This window comes from Corylus avellana, chromosome 7, assembly GCF_965113065.1.
Source record: "Corylus avellana chromosome 7, dhCorAvel1.hap1.2, whole genome shotgun sequence".
NCBI lineage: Eukaryota > Viridiplantae > Streptophyta > Magnoliopsida > Fagales > Betulaceae > Corylus > Corylus avellana.
Window position 1 is genome coordinate 27,619,483 of NC_142496.1, and position 21,647 is coordinate 27,641,129.

Genomic DNA, 21,647 nt, shown 5'->3' on the forward strand with positions numbered 1-21,647 from the left:
GGTCAAGTCGGTAATTTCGTTCGAAAAAGAGAAAATAGAATGGAGATCATTCTTTTGAAAGAAACGTATTTTATTTTCCTAAATAGCAACAGGGAAACGGAGAATGAGATAAAGTGACGTACCTTAGTAGGCATACTCTGGTAGTAAGTGATTTTTTTTTTCTTGACATTTATTTGAATAAATATTTAAATGATTTATTTATTTATTTTTTTAATTTTATTATTCTCTGTGTTTTATAGAATAAAAAAAGTTATTGTGGAATGAATTTGAATAAGAATGAAAAATAGTTTGGCTCCTAAATTAAAGAAAGGGTAGACTACATTTTCCCCCATGAATTTCAATATATTTTTACTTTACCCATGTGAACTACTAACTGTGACACCTGACCCTATGAATTACTATTTTATGTTCAAAACTCTTATTCTGTCAGTTAAATTGGTTAACTTAGACGGTTAAAGTGATAGTGCGTTGTAGTTCATGGAGACAAATTGACAATGAATTATAATTCATGGGGTAAAGTGAAAAGTAGACTGTCTGAGTTAATGTCTTTGACAGATGAAATGAGCCTTTGATTGACAAAATAGGAATTTTGGGCACAAAATAATAGTTCAGGAGATCGAGTGTTACAGACTTACAGTTAGTAGTTCATAGAAAAAAGTGACAATAAGTTATAGTTTCATAAAAAAAAAATATAATTTCCCCTTCAAGAAAAATTTGCTAAAACTCCAACAAATATATGACAGTTGAAAACGTAATCTCCATGTCCAAACAAATTCTAATGAATGAATAAAAAAAAAAAAAATGTTAACAGATAAAAAACCAAAAAAAAACGAATCCCAAGAAAACAGGAATTAAATTGACTAACAGCAATCGGAACCAATCGGGCTTCGTTTTCTTCCGCACTCTACAAACTTACTCTCGCTCGCTGATACTCTTCCCATCCTCCGCCAATAAAAAGTAAATCCCAAAAAGATCAAATAAAAAATTACATAACAAATAAAAATAAAAAAATAAAGGAAAAGAGAACAGACAGGAAAACAAACACATGGTGTCACTCACACATGGAAAAGAAGCGAAAAGACTCGGACTCACTGGCGCCCTCTCTCTTTCGCTCTCTCTCTCTCTCAGTCTCTCTCTCACACACACTCTCACTCAATAACGCTGGTTCTACCTCCATTGACGTAGCTCTCGGTTGGGTCTTTCTCAAAGTGAATTCCCTGGTAGTGTTTTTTTTTTTGATTTTGTTGTACATTTTTTTTGTTACTTTGTGTGATTTGGATGACAGTTAGAAAAGGACGTTTCTGTTGCCCTAGATTCTGTGATGCTCTCTCTGATCCGATCTCCGTACATTTTTTCTAATTTTTTATTCATGTTTAGTCACTATTAAGTCGTCTTTGTGGACGCTGAATTTCTTGTAAATTGTTCCAGTTGCATGAAGATCTGAATTTGACAAAACCATGATCGATGTTTGTCGTTGTTGGATGAGTTTGATTTGGAAACTTGTTGGGGAAGCTTAGAATGTGTGAGCTTGCCTTGCACCATTTACACTATTTTTCTTTTTGAAGCAGAATTTGTGTGAACTCCATGAGAATTTGGAATTGGATGGTGAGGAATTGAGGTGTTGATGCTGCTCAGGCGGAGAAGCTGGGTTTCTTGGAAGTAACGAAGAGGGAGTTCTTGGGCATTTGCAGTGTACGGTGAGGTATTTTCTTGTGTCGATTTGATCTTAATGAATGTTGTCAATTTTTGATTGCTATGTTGGTCCTGCTTGATGGTTGGAGGATATGTTGCAATCTGAGCTGCTATTGTATCAGTTCTAAATTCTGGGTCGTGTTTTGTGATAATGTTTTAGTGATTTTTTTGGGATCTGGAGTGGACAGGCTTATGGGAAATGGATATTGTGAAAGTTCGTTTGTTGGGGCTCTGATTTGAGAGTGCTAAACAACTAAACAAGGGTTTGGATTTTGGGGGTTGCTTAAATTGGGTGCTGCAATCATTTGTGATGCTGGGAAATTTTATTTATTTATTTTTTTGGGAATTAAAAAAAGCACATAGGAAATATAACTTGTAAATTGGTTAGTTGTTCCCGACTTCCCCCCTCTTTCAATTGTCAGTAAAAGATCGGCAAACTGTGTGGCGTTTGGATTTGGGATTTGCAGCTTTATGATAGCTTTGGGATATTTCATTTTAAAGGATTGGAGGGTATGAGCAATTGAAAAGGAAATTTGAATGGGACAATATGCAACTATTAACCAGAGACTGACATTTACACATACACACACTTACACGTATAGGATCTCACTCTTGGATCTTAGTCTTGGTTTTTATGATTTTTAGTATGAGCATATTTATGTAGTATTCATATCCAGGATTCATTTAGTTTAGTAGAATTGATAGGTTGGCTTGTTTTGCAGGTCGCCCAAGAGAGAGTTGAAGTGGTGTTTTGGTGGAAATGTCAAAACCTCCCTCCCCTGAACCACGAGAGTTCCTATCCTCTTCTACTTCTCGGCCTAGGTTAGCATTTTCTCTTTATTTGATCTCCTTAATGTGGTAACCAATTTAGCACTTTTTGCACTTTTGAGAGTAAATCTGTTATACACCTGTATTGATGATGAATTGAAAGAGAAAATCAAAAGAAAATTATAATGAGCTCCTAACTTTAATTCATTGAAATATTTTTGTAATCTATTTGGGATATATATATATATATATATATTGTATGCGTTGTTAACTTTGAATACTGAATTTTCTCATTACATCCAGGGAATTAAATGGAACAGCAACTATGGATGATCCAGAAGACACGATGGCTACTGTTGCACATTTTGTTGAGCAACTACATGCCAACATGTCGTCACAAAATGAGAAAGAACTTATTACAGCACGTTTGCTAGGTATTGCTAGAGCAAGAAAAGAAGCTAGGATGCTTATTGGTTCCCATGGCCAAGCAATGCCATTATTCATAAGCATTCTCCGAAGTGGCACCCCCGTAGCAAAAGTTAATGTTGCTGCAACTCTTAGTCTTCTGTGCAAAGATGAAGACTTGCGGCTGAAGGTGCTTCTAGGTGGGTGCATTCCACCATTACTCTCACTCTTGAAGTCTGAATCAACTGAGGCTAGGAAGGCAGCAGCAGAGGCAATATATGAAGTTTCCTCTGGTGGGCTTTCAGATGATCATGTTGGTGTGAAAATATTTGTTACAGAAGGTGTTGTACCAACCTTGTGGGATCAGCTAAATCCAAAGAACAAGCAGGACAAAGTGGTTGAGGGATTTGTTACTGGGGCTTTGAGAAATCTTTGTGGTGATAAGGATGGTTACTGGAGAGCGACACTTGAGGCTGGAGGAGTAGATATCATTGTGGGTATTCTGTCTTCTGATAATGCTGCTTCTCAGTCCAATGCAGCTTCTCTGTTGGCCCGTCTGATGTTAGCTTTCAGTGATAGCATCCCAAAAGTAATAGATTCTGGAGCTGTCAAAGCCTTGCTTTGGCTCGTGGGCCAGGAAAATGATATTTCTGTTCGTGCTAGTGCTGCTGATGCTTTAGAGGCTCTTTCTTCAAAGTCAAGCAGGGCAAAGAAAGCAATTGTGGATGTTGATGGTCTTCCGGTTCTTATTGGGGCAATAGTTGCTCCTTCTAAAGAGTGTATGCAAGGTGAATGTGGCCAGGCTTTACAGGGGCATGCAACACGAGCTTTAGCTAATATCTGTGGTGGGATGTCTGCTTTAATACTATATCTTGGAGAACTTTCACAGTCCCCTCGCCTAGCTGCGCCAGTTGCTGATATAGTTGGAGCACTTGCCTACACTCTGATGGTCTTTGAGGACAACTCTGATGCAAACAACGAACCTTTTGATGTGACGCATTTAGAAGATATTCTTGTAATGCTACTAAAGCCTCGTGATAATAAGCTGGTCCAAGAGCGTGTCCTTGAGGCTATGGCTAGCCTATATGGCAATATCTATCTCTCAAGATGTCTCAGTCATGCAGAAGCAAAGAGGGTGCTTACTGGACTGATAACAATGGCTGTTGCTGATGTGCAAGAGTATTTGATACTGTCTTTAACAAACTTATGCTGTGATGGTGTAGGCATCTGGGATGCAATTCGAAAGAGAGAAGGAATTCAGTTACTGATATCATTGCTGGGCTTAGCCAGTGAGCAGCATCAAGAGTATGCCGTTCAGTTGCTTGCAATCTTGGCTGACCAAGTCGATGACAGCAAGTGGGCCATCACTGCTGCTGGTGGTATTCCTCCACTGGTGCAGTTGTTGGAGACAGGATCTCAGAAGGCAAAGGAGGATGCAGCACATGTTCTGTGGAACTTGTGCTGTCACAGTGAAGACATTCGCGCCTGTGTTGAGAGTGCTGGAGCCATCCCAGCATTCTTATGGCTTCTAAAAAGTGGTGGATCAAGAGGGCAAGAAGCCTCAGCTTTGGCACTGACAAAGCTTATCCGAACAGCTGATTCTGCCACGATAAATCAGTTACTGGCTTTGCTCCTAGGAGATTCTCCAAGCTCAAAGGCCCATACAATTAAAGTTTTGGGCCATGTACTTACAATGGCATCACACAAGGATCTTGTGCATAAGGGTTCTGCAGCTAACAAAGGGCTGAGGTCTCTTGTCGAGGTTCTTAACTCATCAAATGAAGAATCCCAAGAGCATGCAGCTTCTGTCCTTGCTGACCTGTTCAGCACAAGGCAAGATATTTGTGATAGTCTTGCAACTGATGAGATTGTTCATCCTTGCATGAAGCTTTTAACCAGCACAACTCAAGTTGTTGCAACGCAGTCCGCTCGGGCATTGGGTGCTCTGTCCCGTCCAACCAAGACTAAAACTACGAACAAGATGTCTTATCTTGCTGTAGGGGATGTCAAGCCTCTAATCAAGTTGGCTAAGACTTCTTCTATTGATGCTGCGGAAACTGCAGTGGCTGCACTGGCCAATCTTCTCTCTGATTCGCAGATTGCTGCAGAAGCCCTTACAGAAGATATTGTTTCAGCTTTGACAAGAGTACTGGGAGAAGGAACATCAGAAGGTAAGCAGAATGCTTCACGTGCCCTCCACCAATTGCTTAAACATTTTCCAGTAGGTGATGTACTGACAGGAAATTCTCAGTGCCGCTTCGCTGTACTAGCGCTTGTTGATTGTTTAAGTGCAATGGATATGGATGGAGCTGATGCTGCTGATGTTTTAGAAGTAGTTGCACTCCTGGTTAGGACAAAACAAGGTGTGCACTTAACTTACCCTCCATGGTCTGCCCTAGCAGAAGTTCCCTCAAGCTTAGAGCCTCTCGTTTACTGTCTGGCTGAGGGGCCTCCTCCTGTGCAAGATAAGGCCATAGAAATTTTGTCTAGATTTTGCCGGGACCAACCGGTTGTAGTGGCTGACTTGTTGGTTGCAAGATCAAGATCCATGGGTTCACTTGCTAATAGGATACTGAACTCATCCAGTTTAGAAGTGAGAGTTGGAGGGTCTTCACTGCTCATTTGTGCTGTAAAAGAACACAAACAGCAGTCACTGGAAGCACTTGATGTGTCTGGATATTTAAAACCACTTATATATGCTTTAGTGGAAATGATGAAGCAAAATTCTAACTCTTCCTCTATAGAAATCGAAGTCAGAACTCCGAAAGGTTATATGGAAAGAACTGCATTCCCTGAAGGAGATGAGTTTGATGTTCCTGATCCAGCCACTGTCTTGGGGGGCACTGTTGCCTTGTGGTTGCTATCAATAATTGCTTCCTTCTGTGCAAATAACAAACTCACTATTATGGAAGCTGGTGGAGTTGAGGCCCTCTGTGACAAGCTTGCAACCTACACTTCCAATCCACAGGTATATCCAGATTTAGATATTCTAGTGGCTAAGAGTTTTTCCTTCAATGAGTACTGCTTGACCTTTTGCTTTACTGTTCTATGGGATGAGTCTTACAAGACTTGTTACTGGCTATAGTATGAATTAAACATATGTTATCAGTGATCAATGATGTTGAAAAAATAAATCTGGCATAAGTTGATAAGCTCTTTAAAATGTGAGACATGTTATCATATTGAATCTTATCCATGCTTAAGAGATGTTGTTGATTTTATCTATACACTATATAAAGATTATCACCCAGTTTTGGTCACACCTAAGTGGAATCCTTGGAGGGGTGGCTTGGATATGTTCCTACATTTCAACAATTTTTGCAATAAGTGGCCCAAGACTTCACCATTGCACCAGGCAGTGGACCCTGAATTTATAACTTAAGGCTTATAGTAGAAATTTTATTGTAAAACTCGTTGTTTCATTTTTTCTTTCAAAGTCTACCTTATTCAAATTAGAGACCCATTGCATGTAACTTGAATACTGAAAGGTTATTTCTCTGCCATATGAATATGTCTCTACATTTTTTGCAAATACAGATTGTGCCGTGGAAGTGATGTGAAGCTCAGATCAGTATTTGAATAGTGTGACATGGGACTGAAATTGAGAAAGGAGAGAAGAACAATGGAGAGAAAGGGGTGGGGGGGATGTTGAAGAGGAGAGGGTTTCAGTGTCTTTTAAAAAGTTTGCACATGTAGTAATGGACTTGAAGGCTTTTAAGATGAGTCTAACATGTAATGAAAAGAATATTTCCTGAAATACTGGTGTTCCCACCAGAATTGTGCATGCTAGATTCTCATTCCCAGATAAAATGTATTAGTTTCTTATTCTTTTTAGTAGTTTTTGTAGCTTTTATTTCATAGTTGATATACTGGTATGCATTCTTTAGTTTAAGTTTAAGAATGCTTTGAGAATGCTTTGACTTGGTTTTTGTGGCTGAACCAAACAATATTCTTCATTAACAGGCAGAATATGAGGATACAGAAGGTATATGGATTAGTTCCCTGCTCCTGGCTATTTTGTTCCAAGATCCAAATGTTGTTTTGTCTCCTGCAACTATGCGAATCATACCTTCACTTGCTCTTTTGCTGAGATCTGATGAAGTGATCGATAGATTCTTTGCTGCCCAGACAACAGCCAGTCTTATTTGTAATGGTAGTAAGGGAATAAATCTTGCAGTTGCAAATTCAGGCGCTGTTGCTGGGTTAATAACCCTAATTGGTTATGTGGAGTCGGATATGCCGAATCTTGTTGCTTTATCAGAAGAATTTTTTCTGGCACGAAATCCTGATCAAGTTGTACTGGAGCGCCTTTTTGAAATTGAAGATGTAAGAGTTGGCTCCACTGCACGCAAATCTATACCTCTGTTGGTGGATCTCTTGAGACCAATTCCAGATAGGCCAGGTGCCCCTCCAATAGCTGTTCAGCTCTTGACTCGTATTGCATCTGGAAGTGATACAAACAAATTAATCATGGCTGAAGCTGGAGCTCTGGATGCTCTGACAAAGTACCTGTCTTTAAGCCCCCAAGACTCGACGGAGGCTACTATATCTGAACTACTGAGAATATTGTTTAGCAATTCTGATCTTATTCGATATGAAGCATCAGCTAGTTCCTTAAATCAACTCATAGCTGTTCTGCGTCTGGGGTCCAGAAGTGCTAGATTCAGTGCTGCACGGGCTCTCCATGAGCTTTTTGATGCTGAGAACATCAGAGATTCTGAATTAGCTTGGCAGGCTATTCAGCCATTGGTTGACATGCTTAATGCTGCATCAGCAAGTGAGCAAGAGGCTGCTCTTGTTGCCTTAATCAAGCTGACTTCAGGAAGTTCTTCTAAAGCAGCCTTGTTGACTGATGTGGAAGGAAACCCACTAGAGAGTTTATACAAAGTATTATCTTCCTCCTCATCCTTAGAATTAAAGAGAAATGCTGCGCAACTCTGTTGTGTTCTGTTTGGTAATACTAAATTCAGAGAAAACCCAATTGCCTCTGAATGCATACAACCCCTTGTATTGCTCATGCAGTCTGATTCAAGTACAGCAGTAGAATCTGGGGTTTGTGCTTTTGAAAGATTGTTGGATGATGAACAGCAGGTGGAGCTTGCAGCAGCCTGCGATGTTGTGGATCTCCTTGTTGGCTTAGTTTCTGGGACAAATCATCGACTCATTGAGGCTAGCATCTGTGCTCTCATAAAGTTGGGGAAAGACCGGACTCCACGCAAATTGGATATGGTCAAAGCTGGCATTATTGATAATTGTCTTGAGCTACTCCCTCTTGCACCTAGTTCATTATGTTCCTCAATTGCAGAACTGTTCCGCATTTTAACAAATAGTAATGCAATTGCTAGAAGCACAGCTGCCGCAAAAATAGTAGAACCTCTATTCCTGGTTTTGCTTCGTCCAGATTTCGATTTGTGGGGACAGCACAGTTCCTTGCAGGCACTAGTAAATATTTTAGAGAAGCCACAGAGCCTTGCAACTTTGAAACTTACTCCCAGTCAAGTCATTGAGCCTCTGATTTCGTTTCTGGAATCCCCATCTCAAGCCATCCAGCAGCTTGGCACAGAATTGCTCGCTTATCTTCTTGCTCAGGAACATTTTCAGCAAGATATTACAACAAAAAATGCTGTTGTACCTCTTGTGCAGCTTGCTGGAATTGGAATATTGAACTTACAGCAAACAGCAATAAAAGCATTGGAAAAAATATCCACAAGCTGGCCAAAGGCAGTTGCTGATGCTGGAGGAATTTTTGAGCTTGCAAAGGTTATAATTCAAGATGACCCTCAGCCACCTCATACATTGTGGGAATCAGCTGCTTTGGTTCTCTCTAATGTTCTGAGTTTTAATGCTGAGTATTACTTTAAAGTTCCTCTGGTTGTTCTTGTGAAAATGTTGCACTCAACACTGGAGAGCACTATCACAGTGGCCCTTAATGCCTTGCTTGTTCATGAAAGGAGCGATGCTTCAAGTGCTGAACAGATGACTGAAGCTGGTGCAATAGATGCTTTGCTGGACCTTTTAAGATCTCATCAGTGTGAAGAACCTTCGGGAAGATTACTTGAAGCCCTATTTAACAATGTGAGGGTACGAGAGATGAAGGTTTCCAAATATGCAATAGCACCTTTATCGCAATATCTTCTTGACCCACAAACCAGGTCACAATCTGGCAAGCTCCTTGCAGCTCTTGCCCTTGGGGACCTCTCTCAACATGAAGGACTTGCTAGAGCTAGTGATTCTGTTTCTGCATGTCGTGCATTAATAAGCTTGCTTGAAGATCAACCAACAGAAGAAATGAAGATGGTGGCGATTTGTGCATTGCAAAACTTCGTCATGCGCAGCAGAACTAACAGGCGAGCTGTTGCAGAAGCAGGTGGCATATTGGTAGTTCAGGAATTATTGCTTTCTCCTAATCCAGAAGTTTCTGGGCAGGCAGCACTGCTGATCAAATTTTTATTTTCTAATCACACGCTCCAAGAATATGTGTCAAATGAGCTCATCAGATCTTTGACAGGTGAGTTACAATCGAAGCAGTCTAATCCTCTTCTTTTTTTCTTTTTTCTTTTTTCTGTTCTTTTTTCTTTTTTCTTTTTTAATATGTTAATATATTATTTCACAAACTTAGACATTGAGCCAATGCTTTGTTTTGCAGCTGCACTAGAGAGAGAGTTGTGGTCCACAGCAACTATCAATGAAGAGGTTTTGAGAACCTTAAATGTGATATTTACTAACTTTCCTAAGCTCCATACCTCCGAAGCAGCAACTCTCTGCATTCCCCATTTGGTAGGAGCACTTAAATCTGGTAATGAGGCAGCTCAGGATTCTGTATTGGATACCCTATGCTTGTTAAAACATTCTTGGTCAACCATTCCAATAGATGTTGCGAAGTCACAGGCCATGATTGCAGCCGAAGCAATTCCCATCCTGCAAATGCTCATGAAGACCTGCCCGCCAAGTTTCCATGACAGAGCAGACAGCCTGTTGCACTGCTTTCCAGGCTGTTTGACTGTTACTATTAAGCGTGGGAACAACCTGAAGCAGGCCATGGGAGGCACAAATGCCTTTTGTAGATTGACAATAGGCAATGGTCCTCCAAGACAAACCAAGGTATTTCTTCCACTGAGTCGAGATATTCCAAAACAAACTGTTTATTTCCTTGCTCATCATATGCGTAAATAATCCTACTTTTGGGTAGAGTGCTGAGATATTGATCTGATGGAATTTTAGGAATGTGCATTGTTGCTTTTTGTTGGATTGTTTTCATCTGCTGGTGAGTCCCTATGTTTTGATTGCCTTCAGAGTTGCAATCCAGTCATAAGTGAACGAAGTGTTCTAGAATATTATTGTTCTTTGAATGATTTGGGAGAACATTGAGCTGCCACTTACATTAGTCTCATTGGCAATGCATGCGATGTTTTCTTTCTTTGCTCAAATCTTACTTTACCTTTAAATTAAATAGCACATAGTTAACAGGAGAAGTGAAAAAATTGCACATCTTATATATCACTCTACATTTATTTCTAATATAACTGAAGCTTGGGCAGAGCATTGACTTTGTAACCTACCTCTCCTCTCATCCAAGAAAGAGGTTTGGGCTTCGATCTATAATAGGTGTGGGATTTGTAGGAATAACACATTCTTCTATTGATTAAAATGATGAAAAAAAAAAAAAAAACTTGGGAAGCCAGGATACGAGGATTACATCACGTGTCAATTGCTCTATTTTCCTCTATTATTTGTATTAATTGTGAAATGTATGCTGATAATTATGATAAGTTGCCAGCTTTTGCTTCTTCATCATTCAAAATTTTATGCTCCTAGCACTCTCTTCCCTTTAATATCTCTCTATCTCATACGCACACAAGTGCGCACAGTTCCCTTTTTTACACTTTCTTTTTGCCACATAAAACCATTAGTCATGTCATTTTGTTATAATTTACATGCATCTTCTCACATAAGAGCATTCCATGATTTATGAATTACACAACAATCAAACATATACTTTGGGTAAATATATTTTGACCTTATGAGATTCAGAATTAAAATATCGAACTCCCTAAAAGCTTAGTTTGTAACACTTAACCCCCTCACAATAATGTCCAAAGTGTAAAAGCTAACATCTAAACTACACTTGACCTCCTAGCCAACGCAAAAATATTATACTAAACATTTTTATACTTTTTCTTCATTCTATCACTTACTTATTTATAATATATAAAGAAAATCCAATATATTTTTTTTTTCATGTAAGAAAAAGCAAGTTAATTTAGCTTATATAGGAGGATTTTGTGGTTGAAGAAGTTCTACAGTTAATTCATGATGTCACATAATGTGATTGGCTATTAACTAAAAATGCTGACTTACATCTTGAATCTTACCAAAAAAGGTTGTGTTTTACAAACTAAACTCTAGGGAGGTTCTAAGATCTACGGTGTAACAACAATGAGTTTTTCCCTTGTATTTTTCACTTCCTTTTTGAAGAAAGAAATTATCAAGTGGTCTTTGTTAAATCATCAATTATCTCAAAAGTTTAAATTAATAGAAAAATATAATATTTAATATTTAATTAATATTCTAATACTTCTCCTCACATATAAGCTCATACACTCCCTCAATAAGTAGGACCCAATACATTAATATTTAGCTGAAATGAGAGATAAGATGTAGAGTCAATGTTCAAATTCAGAATCATTGCTCTAATACCATATTAAATAATTAGTTGTTTTAAAAATTTAATAGTAAATTTAATCATTTATTTTTGTTTTCCCAAAGCTTGTTTGTCGAAAAAGATTTCATGGCATGTTAGTTGGTTTGAATTATTTAAAAGCATGTAAATATGTGTGTGCACACAAACTATATCCTTTACCCATATATGAAATTTTACCTTTTCATACTCATGTTACTTCAACCGCCTAAGGTTTGGAGAATAAGCTTTTTAAGATTATGATCATGCTCTGACACAGTTTCTTTTCTTCTTGTGTGTGCATGTGTGTGCTTTATTTTCTGTAAAATGGTTTCTAATTTTAATTTTGGTTCTTAAAGTTTTATAAATTGCAGTATCTCCAAATTTTAAAGTTCAACTCAATTTCATACCACTAGTGGTGTACTGTAGGACTATGCATGTTTCTTCTGCACATTGCACAGTTCAAGAAATTGTACTCTATAGACTTGTTGAAAGATGTTTCACATTGCATGCCATGTCAAGTGGTTATTAGATCTAATATTTCATTCAGCTTCCAAGTACTCTCAAACTAATATTTTACTTTATCATTATTAGGTAGTGAGCCACAGCACCTCGCCTGAATGGAAAGAAGGGTTTACATGGGCATTTGATGTACCTCCAAAGGGACAAAAGCTCCACATCATTTGCAAAAGCAAAAATACTTTTGGGAAGGTAATCAGATACCATTTACATGCTTTTAGCAATGTCCTTATCACCTGGTTAAGCCACTCATGCACATTGCCATCACCATGCAGTCGCTTAATCTACTGAAAAAGCATAAGCAGTTCATTACCATAAACCTTTGCTTGTTACTGTGCCCTTTATACTTTGTTGTGGAAAACTGTTGTTGGCCACAATGGTAGTTCAATCCCCGCTAAAGTAGTATTGCTTCTTTTCTTTTCTTTTTTTTTCTTTTTTTGTCTGGGTAAGTTGTTGCTTTCATGTTTCTGATGGACAATGGTGGCTTTTTCAGACAACACTGGGAAGAGTGACCATCCAAATTGACAAAGTTGTGAGTGAAGGAGTATACAGCGGATTATTCAGCCTTAATCATGACAGCAACAAAGATGGCTCTTCTCGAACGCTCGAAATCGAGATTATCTGGTCCAACAGGATGTCAAATGATGACGTGTAAAGGGGTACAACATCTCCATATTAGCAAACACAAATAAAGACAGGAGCAGCAAGAGCTACTCAGAAAGCTGAGAAAAGAAGCATTGATGGTTTTCCTGATGGAGTTTGGGAGTTTGGTTTGCTTGTAATTATTCACATCTTTTGCAGGTCCAGTTTTGTAGGTTGAACGATTAAGCTGCTCGATGTTAAGTGTAAATTATATTTATTAGTTTGCAGAGGTGATAAGAGGATTGAGCAGGTTTCCCACGTTATAGGGAATCTTGAAGCTGATTAGAAGTTTGTTGTACAGGTCAGTTTGTAGTTCCTGGCAAATTGGCAATTAAATATACTAGGGAGAAATGGCATCTGAAATTGATGGAATTGAGCTTTTTGCACTAAGTGCTGCCTTTCCAACAGTGAAAATGAGCTGTACCTAGCAACTTATTCAATTATAAAAGAAGCCACTATACAAAAAGTAGTGATTCTATAAAAATCTTATAAGCTGACAATGTTTCTCTATTTTTTTTTTTTTTTTTTTTTCCTTTTTTTTTTTAGTGCTTGTTTCCTCAACATGCAGGATGAGGACCCCTGAAATTTGGGCAACCTAAGAGAGGAAGGTTGCAGGCCCACTTTCTCTGAGAACCCCTTTCTTAGGCTGCAGGAAATTACAGCCTAATAACAGCTAATTCCAATTCCTATTGCACCTTCAAGTGGGTAGACATATTACGAGCTTCCGATTCCCTTTTAAACCGTAAGGTGACATCCTTTCCCAAAAAGAGATATATGACCTAGCCTGCTGTTTGTGATCCTTTTTTGTCATTTTTCTATTCATAAATTATTTGCATCCCAAAGCTCATTACGATATTATTTTTCTATATAAACACCAAAATTCCAAAATATAGCAACACCATTTTGGTTTCTTGCACCTAGCATTTACAATTCCACAAAGCCAAAGTTGCTTTGTAGGACTCTATTCTTCTCACAACGTTCCTCTCGCTCTTCCTTGAGAAGTGTTACTGTTTCTAATCCAGCAATTGAAATTTGGATAGTATAAATTCTAATTATTAAGACCATTCAGGAGGTTCAATGGCACACGGCCTTCCACTTTTGCCTGATAAAGATATAACTATCAAATTTCCACGCCTGACACTGCAGCCAGTATTAAATAATACATAGCATCTTAATGCAAGTTTTGAGGGATGAGAAAATGCACTATAGCGTATCTAAGGTCTACCTGTTGAGTACTCACCTACATGCTGAAATTCGCATCGAGCGACCGATAGTTAAGTTGCCCAGAAAATTAGGAGACTACTCCATCTACCCTAGAACTCCTCTAGCCCAAACACGATTGAACTACCCAACCACTAAAGCACCCATAAGGCACGTCTACCTTAGGCCCCCTTGGGAATTACAGCCCAACCATCCACTATCGAAGGGCCATAATGCTCATCTGTCAAAGAACCTGTCGGCCTGTCAGGGGACACTAGAACCAGCGGGCTAAGCAAAAGCCCGTTGATCTGGTCCAAAGACCTAACCCTATTCTAGGATCATGCTACACCTATGCCTCCATAAGACGTGGTCGCACCTATTCCCCCTCTTGCTAGGTCAGATAACGGCTTTGCCACACCAGAAAACCTCCCCTAATATTCGAAGGAGAATCATCCATGCCTTCACAACATTTGAGAGGGAAGTCCCTAAATACATACCGGAAAGAGACAGGAACGACAGGCCCATATAAGAAGAGGAAGACTCTTCACCAAGTACTCATTCATACACACTTAGTTAGCCTTTGTTAATTTGCTCTCTCTCCTACCCTCACTATCTTAACCATCGAAAGTAATTCTGTCGGACCTCTAAGGGACCTCTCTAAACTTGTCATCTTTTCAACCTTCTTCTGGTACTTGGCATGTGGCCACTATATCAACAAACGTGTTGAAATCTAATAAACTATACTAAGTTTGTCTCACTTAATTCTTGTCCAAAAAAACAAAAGTAAGAATTAAATTTGTCGCCTCCATTACACCATAAACTTTGTTGCCAGCGTAGCACGCGACACAGCATGTTGATGGTACAAATCTTGACCGTTGGCACAATTGCAGCTTACAACTTCACATTCTAAGTCAAGTTACCTGCAGACTACATAAGCGAAGATACACTCTTGGAGCCAAAATCAAACCGCACATCTTGAGATTCTGTCTACTTCTGTGCCCATGGAGAGATTAATCGAACTGTATGCCTCATGCCAAGGGAAAGCAACACCCCCTGATAAGATAAACATTATTACGTTGCAGCGGCAACCAAAGCAGAGCGAGCTCGTGTAAAAGAAGCAATAAGCGATCCCAGTTGCAATTTATCGTTGCACCCGAGACTCAACCCGTACCTGCAAATAAAAAGCCAATAAAAGAGATCAATGCCATTGAAACCTCTCAGGAAGTCCCAAATATATTCCAATTAATATATAATGTATGTGTTCCAGTTAACTATTACTTTAAATGCATGATTGTGCAAATCCCTTGAATTTTTGGTATCATTCATGGTTTCTCAAGTTCAACGGAAACTTGAACAGAAATTGTAACAAATTTTGCAAGAATATTTAGTAGTATCAGTGGGTGTTGGTCAATATTCCGTTGATAATAAATTAAAAATACATCAGTTGCATGTGTCAGCATAACTAGCTAGATCCACACAGCACCTTCTTGTTGACATGGGTTCGAACCTTACATTGCCAAAAATGAAAGCATACAAACTTGAGCTATACTTGTCCTCATTCCCTTTTTTCTTTTCTTTTTTTCTTTTTTTCAGATACAGCATTTATATCATGCGAACGCAATTTTAGATGTGCACATCCATGAATTGCTATATTGTCTCATTGAGATTTACACCATTGTTACATCATATCTTTGTTAAGGATCCCATACCAGTTGGGAGTGTGGTTAGTCATGGATATATATATATATATATATATATATATAAGATTGATTTACTTGTCAAAAAAATTATATATTTTTGGGCCAATCCACCTACTAGTTTAAGCTCTTAAGTTGAATGATGCTTCAATAGTATCAGAACATGGTTTGTTTCTTCTTAAACTCCACATGTCAAGCCTCTTCATTTTTATTTTTATTTCAAACTGATCATCGTGACCATTTGTCTTAGTTTTGATTTCTACTGAGCCTAGACATGAGAATGGGTGTTAAAGAATCCTACAAGAAGTAGGTGTGTAGTTGATTATAAGTAAAGGAGCTTGGTGCCTTCCCTGTTTGTATAATTGAAAACAGAAAATAGCATAAAAAAATGAGCAAGATATAGGTAACATACTCTATGTCAGCCAAATCATTAATTAACTGAACTCGAACATCTGATGGCATCTTGATCTTGAAAACAAACCTGTTAGAACAAAGCAGTGAGAATGAGATCAAACAAATAAAATGCCAAGCGGACCCCTAGCATAATGCATGGCACTTACATTGTCACCTCTCTCACAATATCTACCAAGGCCAATCCTTTCCTCGTCTTCATTTCAGATATTCCTATAGGGGTAAAGCAAAATAAATAACATGTTTGGGGAAAAGAAACTTGTACAGAACTGTTACTAGTTGGAACAATAGCATCATCATTAAAGAGGTTGTATACGTTTAAAGCTCTCTGCAAATGAATCATTCAAAAGCCAGTATGATATCTGCTCAATGTCTTTGGGTAATGGATTTCCAGTGCACAGGTAAACAGCTTCTTCTGTTATCTGCTGAGAAGCCATATGCGTTGACTGCATACATAAAAAAGGACCGCAACAATGTTGTTTAGGATCCATTCACTGAGAGAAATGAGGAAAACTAGAAAACAATCACAACGCATAATTCTAATGAAAAGGACCCTTCACGACAATGAAGAATGTAAATCTGTATTATCAATAACAAGTGCTTAGTTTTGCTCTAAAAGGAGAGAGAGAGAGAGGTGTAAGAAGCCAAACTCATGAGACTGCATGCAACAAGTGCTTACTTTTTGATGTCTGCATGTATTGCCACAAAGCTAAATTACTTACAAGTGATGAGCATTTTGAAACAAGAAATTCTTGGAAAAGTCTACACATTATACTAGCAATAATGGGAACATATCCTACCATTGGTGATTTAAAATTTACCCCAAACATATCGCATTTCATCAGATCAACATATGCTTTTATGGCTCATTTTCTATCATTTGCTTTTTTTGTTGGTAATAACAAACCCAAAAGAAATTGAAAAGGACACGAATGATTGAGGACTACTATAATTGGTCAAACTGATAACCATGATTACTCAACTGAACCAGCAACAATATGGCCACATTTCAGTTCTACACATTTAATTTGGCCATGTGAATGACCTACAACAGGGATCATTTGCGTATCAAGTACCATGCAAGCAATAAATTGGATGCTTACTACTTTCATAACCAATGATCATCTCTCTACTCCACATCTGCAAAGAATTGAAGAATGATCAACACCACCCCCCCACCCCCCCAACAGAAACCACACACACGCAACAAAAAAAATTAAAAATTAAAAAATTAAAAAATTAAAAAAAGGCCATAACAGCAGCAGCAGCAAAATTTGAGGGGAAAAAAAATTATAACCTGCAAAATGTTCAAAGCCTTTCTCATATCACCATTGCTAAGTCGTACGAGTGCCACTAAGCCAGTTTCGGATACTTCAAGCCTAGTCAAATGAAAAAAAATTGTTGAAGGCATAACCATACACAAGCACTATAGCATCGCTCATCAACAAATTTTCAACGTCACTAAAGCAAAACTGCAAGCCAAAAACAGCTGTCCAGGTGAACTGCCAATGTTCCTGTTTATGAATTTAAATGATTCCCAATCCCTTTCTAAGTGAACTCTTCAAACATATTTGAGTTGAATACCAAAAAAACCCAATTTGCCTCTTCGAATGGAGCTTTCAAAATATAGTGAACAAGGCATGAACTGCCAACTGTTACAAAGACACATTTCATGCGTTCAGATCAACCATTGAGAACTATACCCTCTGTTTTCTTCCTTCCCTTTCTTCTTGCAAAATAATTGAGATGAGCAAACTTTTCAACATAAAATTAATCAGCCCTCTATCTCTCCCTCTCCCCCCCCACCCACATATATTCTTATCGTTATACATTTATTGACAAGTACTAATAATGTTATACATGTAGTTGATCATTAAAACATAATATACTTACTTTTCAGCTTCTATAACATGTCTGAGTCGCTCAGTGACATGAAAAGAATCAAGAGGAGCAAAACGAAACCGGGTACATCTTGACTGTAGTGCCGGAATAATCTTGTTGACATGATTACAAATAAGTGTGAACCTAGTGTTTCTTGTGTATTTCTCAATCACTGTAAACCATAAGAAAGAAGGTGTATGAGTACAAAGAAATGGAGAAAATGAATAAATATATAGAATGCAACTGTAACAAGTCATACCTCTGCGCAAGGCAAACTGTGCATCCTTTGTCATAGCATCAGCCTCATCCAATAAGACCAACTTTACAGACGCCTTTACACTGTAAAAAATAACAAATAAAACTCTTTTGAAATCAACTAAAGTGCATTTTCCAGTGACTTTTGGCTTTTACGAATTGAGAAGTGTGACACGACATTAGAACTAAAGCACAAAAGAAATAATCTAATGGTCATGGAAAATTTGGCAGGGATACCCTGTCATAGGATGTAACAAAAACTGAAAACCCAGTACGAGGCCTTCCATACAGTTTGGAATGCTGAATTACAAATGACTAGAGTGAACAACCACAGGTATCACAGGAAAACAAATGTAGAAAATAACACGTCCATGATGAAAGATACCCAAAAGAGAAGCTCTGAGTGCTGGCAAAATCTTGTATCTGTTGTCGCACAACATCAATTCCCCTAGCATCTGACGCATTCAGCTCCAGAATCATATTGTGGTATTGCACTCCATAAAGCTTGCGCGCCACAGCAAGAATAGTCGATGTTTTGCCCGTGCCAGGCGGGCCATACAATAGGAGATGGGGCAATCTGTTCTCGCTCGTCAGCCTATCAACTATTTAACTCCAACAACAAAACGAAGAATTAAAACAATGTTTACAATAAATAGAAATATGATTCAAATTCAAGCTCCTTTTTTTTTTGTCTCACTCTTTTTCCATCCTGTCTTGAGCCATGTGTGTAATTTATTGGCTTCTGACGTCCTATATAACGTATAATCTTTTAAAACATAATAATAAGTACTGTGTTTTCCTTTCTTCTGCCCCATTTTCTGAGCAACCAAACAAATGCTGAAACAAAACCCTGGAATTTCACAGCCGAGTTAGGTCGGAGTATCATCTCTAAACTTTCCAATTTCTCTATTCTTTTTTTTTTTTTTTCCTCCTGAGAATCCAAACAGACAATTACAGTAAACTGGTCAGAAACCCTAGGGTAACAATAAGCAAGCTGAAGATCCCACATTCCTATAGGCTTCACTCGGAGTTCAATTATCGGATTCCTCCAATTACCCTCTCCCTGATTTTTTGCTTTTTTAACAATTTAATCGGGAACCAAACGGAAAATTAAAAGGAACCAAAACCCTAGGGGACGAGAGGGGAAAGAAAGAGATAATTACAGTTAGATTACTCAACTGGTATCGACAATGTCACGGTGAGCGGCCACGTCGGCGAGGGACTGAGGACGGTACTTCTCGACCCAAGGGATGGCTTGACCCTCCACGACGACGACATTCTTTCCCTTGCCGTTGTTGGGCTTGAGAGAGTGGTTGTTGTCGTTTTTGTGATCGTCGTCGTCGATGTCCATGAGAGATACAACCTCGGTCATGATGATCGATGGTGTTGGTGGTTAGGCCTCGCGTTTCGCTTCTCTTGCTCTGTTCTCTGCTCTCTTCGACTGCTAGCGAGTGCCAGCGATGAAGCGGGCTTTTGGGCGAGTGTGAGAGTGTGAGAGTTATGGCGCCAAGGATTGCATTTTGAGTACGGTTCGCGATCTTACGGTTCGCATAGGTTTGGTTTTTTTTTTTTTTTTTTTTTTTTGTTATAAATGATTCGTGAGTATTGTTAAAGTTTTTGTTTTGTAAAAACAAAACAAAATGAATATATATATATTTAACAAACAAATACATGTCTCTTAGAAACTCGTGTGGCAATCTATATGTTATTTGTCGATTCAAATTATGTATAGATTATGTATTGGTCATAGATCTCTATGGAAGGACATCTACGGCCAAGTTAGAGACTCACAATAGTGTTTTATATACATATGTAATATGTTTATTTTCATTGAAATTAATGTATAATCGAAAACGACGATGAGAGGAGGTGATTAGTGTCGTCGGTGCGAGTGCAAACACAATGGAGCGGCAGAAGAGGCAAGTTGAGGTAGCAACGTCAAAGTATAAAAATTAACTTGAAGGTTCTTGCTCAACAAGTACAGCATTCTTGATGCACAAAAAGCTATTTTTAATCCAGACTTGTTTTATAGGCTCTCTAAGAGCTAATTTCGTTAAACAATGAGCTATTTTATTAGTCTCCCTACCTACATGACCAACAACTCAATACTGAAGGTTGTTGAGGATAACTCTGATATTTTTTATTAATTGCCCATATTGATTCCAACAAGTCCCTTCTTGTCTCAAATTGTTCTTGGTGCCTAGTTGACCGTCGTGATAATTTATAAATAATTTAAAACTTGTAATATTCTCAACAACACTTTTTTAGTTATCATGTATTTTTTTGTTGATCTTTTTTTTTTTTTTTTTTCATTTTTCATTTGTCTCTCTTTGAATTTATTGATATTTGTTCAATAATTCACCCAAAATCATAAAATGAGATAAGTTTCTCTATTTCATGAGATGTGGTCTCTAACCGATTAAACTTTCCCTTGAAAATACTCAGAGCATATTTGAGAACGTATTTGAGAAATATAGCTTTTAAGTCAAAAAATAATTTTTGACAAAAACTTAATTTTTAAGTTTTTGCAAAAAATGCGATTTGACTATTTTTTTAACTCTTAAAAGTGCTTTTAATTTTTTATTTTTTCCAAACTACCTTTTTTCTTCAAATTGATTTTTTAAATGTTAAACGCACTACACAAACATGCTCTTAACCATCATTACATATACCATTCCATCTCATAATCAAAAATGGAATCATGAAATACAAAATCCAACCTAAAATTGAAAGGCACAAATACATAGTCGATTCTGCTCATTAAAGTTAGGTCGACTTGGTTATCAGTTTAACCGAACCTTAATGTAAGACTGGGATTCAAAATTTGCCTTCATGCGTAACATACAGTACATGTATAGCTCAATCTTCCTGCTATTTGGTGTACCAAAAGAACGTATGCTTAATGAAATGGGGCTATAGAATCAAATTGGTTATCTTAGACTCTCTCCTTAGCAGTGAACCTCATTAAAACACTCTATGAAGAGGGAAAAAGAAGATCATTCAGGAGGTACGACGTTCATTCTGGCCAAACATTCTTTTCTAATTTTCCTTTAGCTTATTTTCTCCTCCGAACAAATAATGAGTTAAGTGTCATAGTCATACCTTATTGGACATTGATAGAATACTTTGTATTTGTTAAAGTATAAACATTCTTATCGGTTTAAGTTTTTTGGATAAGTGATAATTTAACACGGTATTATAGTTAAATATCTCGAGTTCAAACTTTGTTTCAATTATTCACCCTTCACGTATTGGGTTTCACCTATTAAAATAAAGTTTAAGTCCATACTCAAGGGGCAGTGTGAAAGTATTATAAATAAACTTAAACTTTTGGCTTAACGTTCATTTGTAAAGATACAGCAAAAATTGAAATACTGAGAGAATGTTAGAAAAAGATTGTAGTTAGAGAGAATATATATATATATATATATATTTTAATTTCTTAAACATGAATTTCATCTGTCACGTCTTTTTCTGGTTATATTAAAAATTAAAAAAAC

At 37.8% G+C, this 21,647-nt stretch overlaps 2 protein-coding genes across 4 annotated transcripts; one reads left to right on the top strand and one right to left on the bottom strand.

Moving 5' to 3' along the window:
- Nucleotides 1-1,043: 1,043 nt before the first annotated feature.
- Nucleotides 1,044-13,066, top strand: LOC132183675 (CELLULOSE SYNTHASE INTERACTIVE 3). 3 transcript variants are annotated; one of them, XM_059597047.2, is made up of 8 exons: nucleotides 1,044-1,220; nucleotides 1,569-1,702; nucleotides 2,415-2,514; nucleotides 2,764-5,833; nucleotides 6,829-9,373; nucleotides 9,512-9,966; nucleotides 12,137-12,253; nucleotides 12,555-13,066. In XM_059597047.2, exons 3-8 carry the CDS (start codon nucleotides 2,453-2,455, stop codon nucleotides 12,714-12,716), a joined length of 6,411 nt encoding a protein of 2,136 aa, XP_059453030.2. In that variant the 5' UTR covers nucleotides 1,044-1,220; nucleotides 1,569-1,702; nucleotides 2,415-2,452; the 3' UTR covers nucleotides 12,717-13,066. The 3 variants fall into 3 exon arrangements, with proteins under 3 accessions (XP_059453030.2, XP_059453031.2, XP_088374408.1); XM_059597048.2 differs by having other exon boundaries at nucleotides 1,569-1,697; XM_088518282.1 differs by lacking the exon at nucleotides 1,044-1,220 and having other exon boundaries at nucleotides 1,245-1,702.
- Nucleotides 13,067-14,626: 1,560 nt separating this feature from the next.
- LOC132184956 (replication factor C subunit 3) lies at nucleotides 14,627-19,632 on the bottom strand. Its single transcript, XM_059598754.2, has 9 exons — nucleotides 19,327-19,632; nucleotides 18,533-18,749; nucleotides 18,152-18,231; nucleotides 17,905-18,064; nucleotides 17,309-17,390; nucleotides 16,328-16,457; nucleotides 16,161-16,224; nucleotides 16,013-16,081; nucleotides 14,627-15,074 (listed from the first exon to the last, which is right to left on the bottom strand). Exons 1-9 carry the CDS (start codon nucleotides 19,517-19,519, stop codon nucleotides 14,975-14,977), a joined length of 1,095 nt encoding a protein of 364 aa, XP_059454737.2. The 5' UTR covers nucleotides 19,520-19,632; the 3' UTR covers nucleotides 14,627-14,974.
- Between the last annotated feature and the right edge of the window lie 2,015 nt (nucleotides 19,633-21,647).

What these genes read in the sequence shown, in the direction of transcription:
- LOC132183675 (XM_059597047.2), top strand. Translation starts at nt 2,453, where the DNA reads ATGTCAAAACCTCCCTCCCCTGAACCACGAGAGTTCCTATCCTCTTCT. An exon ending in TCTTCTACTTCTCGGCCTAG is followed by an intron (nt 2,515 to 2,763) that starts GTTAGCATTTTC and finishes CATTACATCCAG; the next exon opens with GGAATTAAATGGAACAGCAA. An exon ending in GTCCTCCAAGACAAACCAAG is followed by an intron (nt 9,967 to 12,136) that starts GTATTTCTTCCA and finishes TATCATTATTAG; the next exon opens with GTAGTGAGCCACAGCACCTC.
- LOC132184956 (XM_059598754.2), bottom strand. Translation starts at nt 19,519, where the DNA reads ATGACCGAGGTTGTATCTCTCATGGACATCGACGACGACGATCACAAA. An exon ending in ACTCAGAGCTTCTCTTTTGG is followed by an intron (nt 18,232 to 18,532) that starts GTATCTTTCATC and finishes TATTTTTTACAG; the next exon opens with TGTAAAGGCGTCTGTAAAGT. An exon ending in ATTGTGAGAGAGGTGACAAT is followed by an intron (nt 16,082 to 16,160) that starts GTAAGTGCCATG and finishes TTGTTCTAACAG; the next exon opens with GTTTGTTTTCAAGATCAAGA.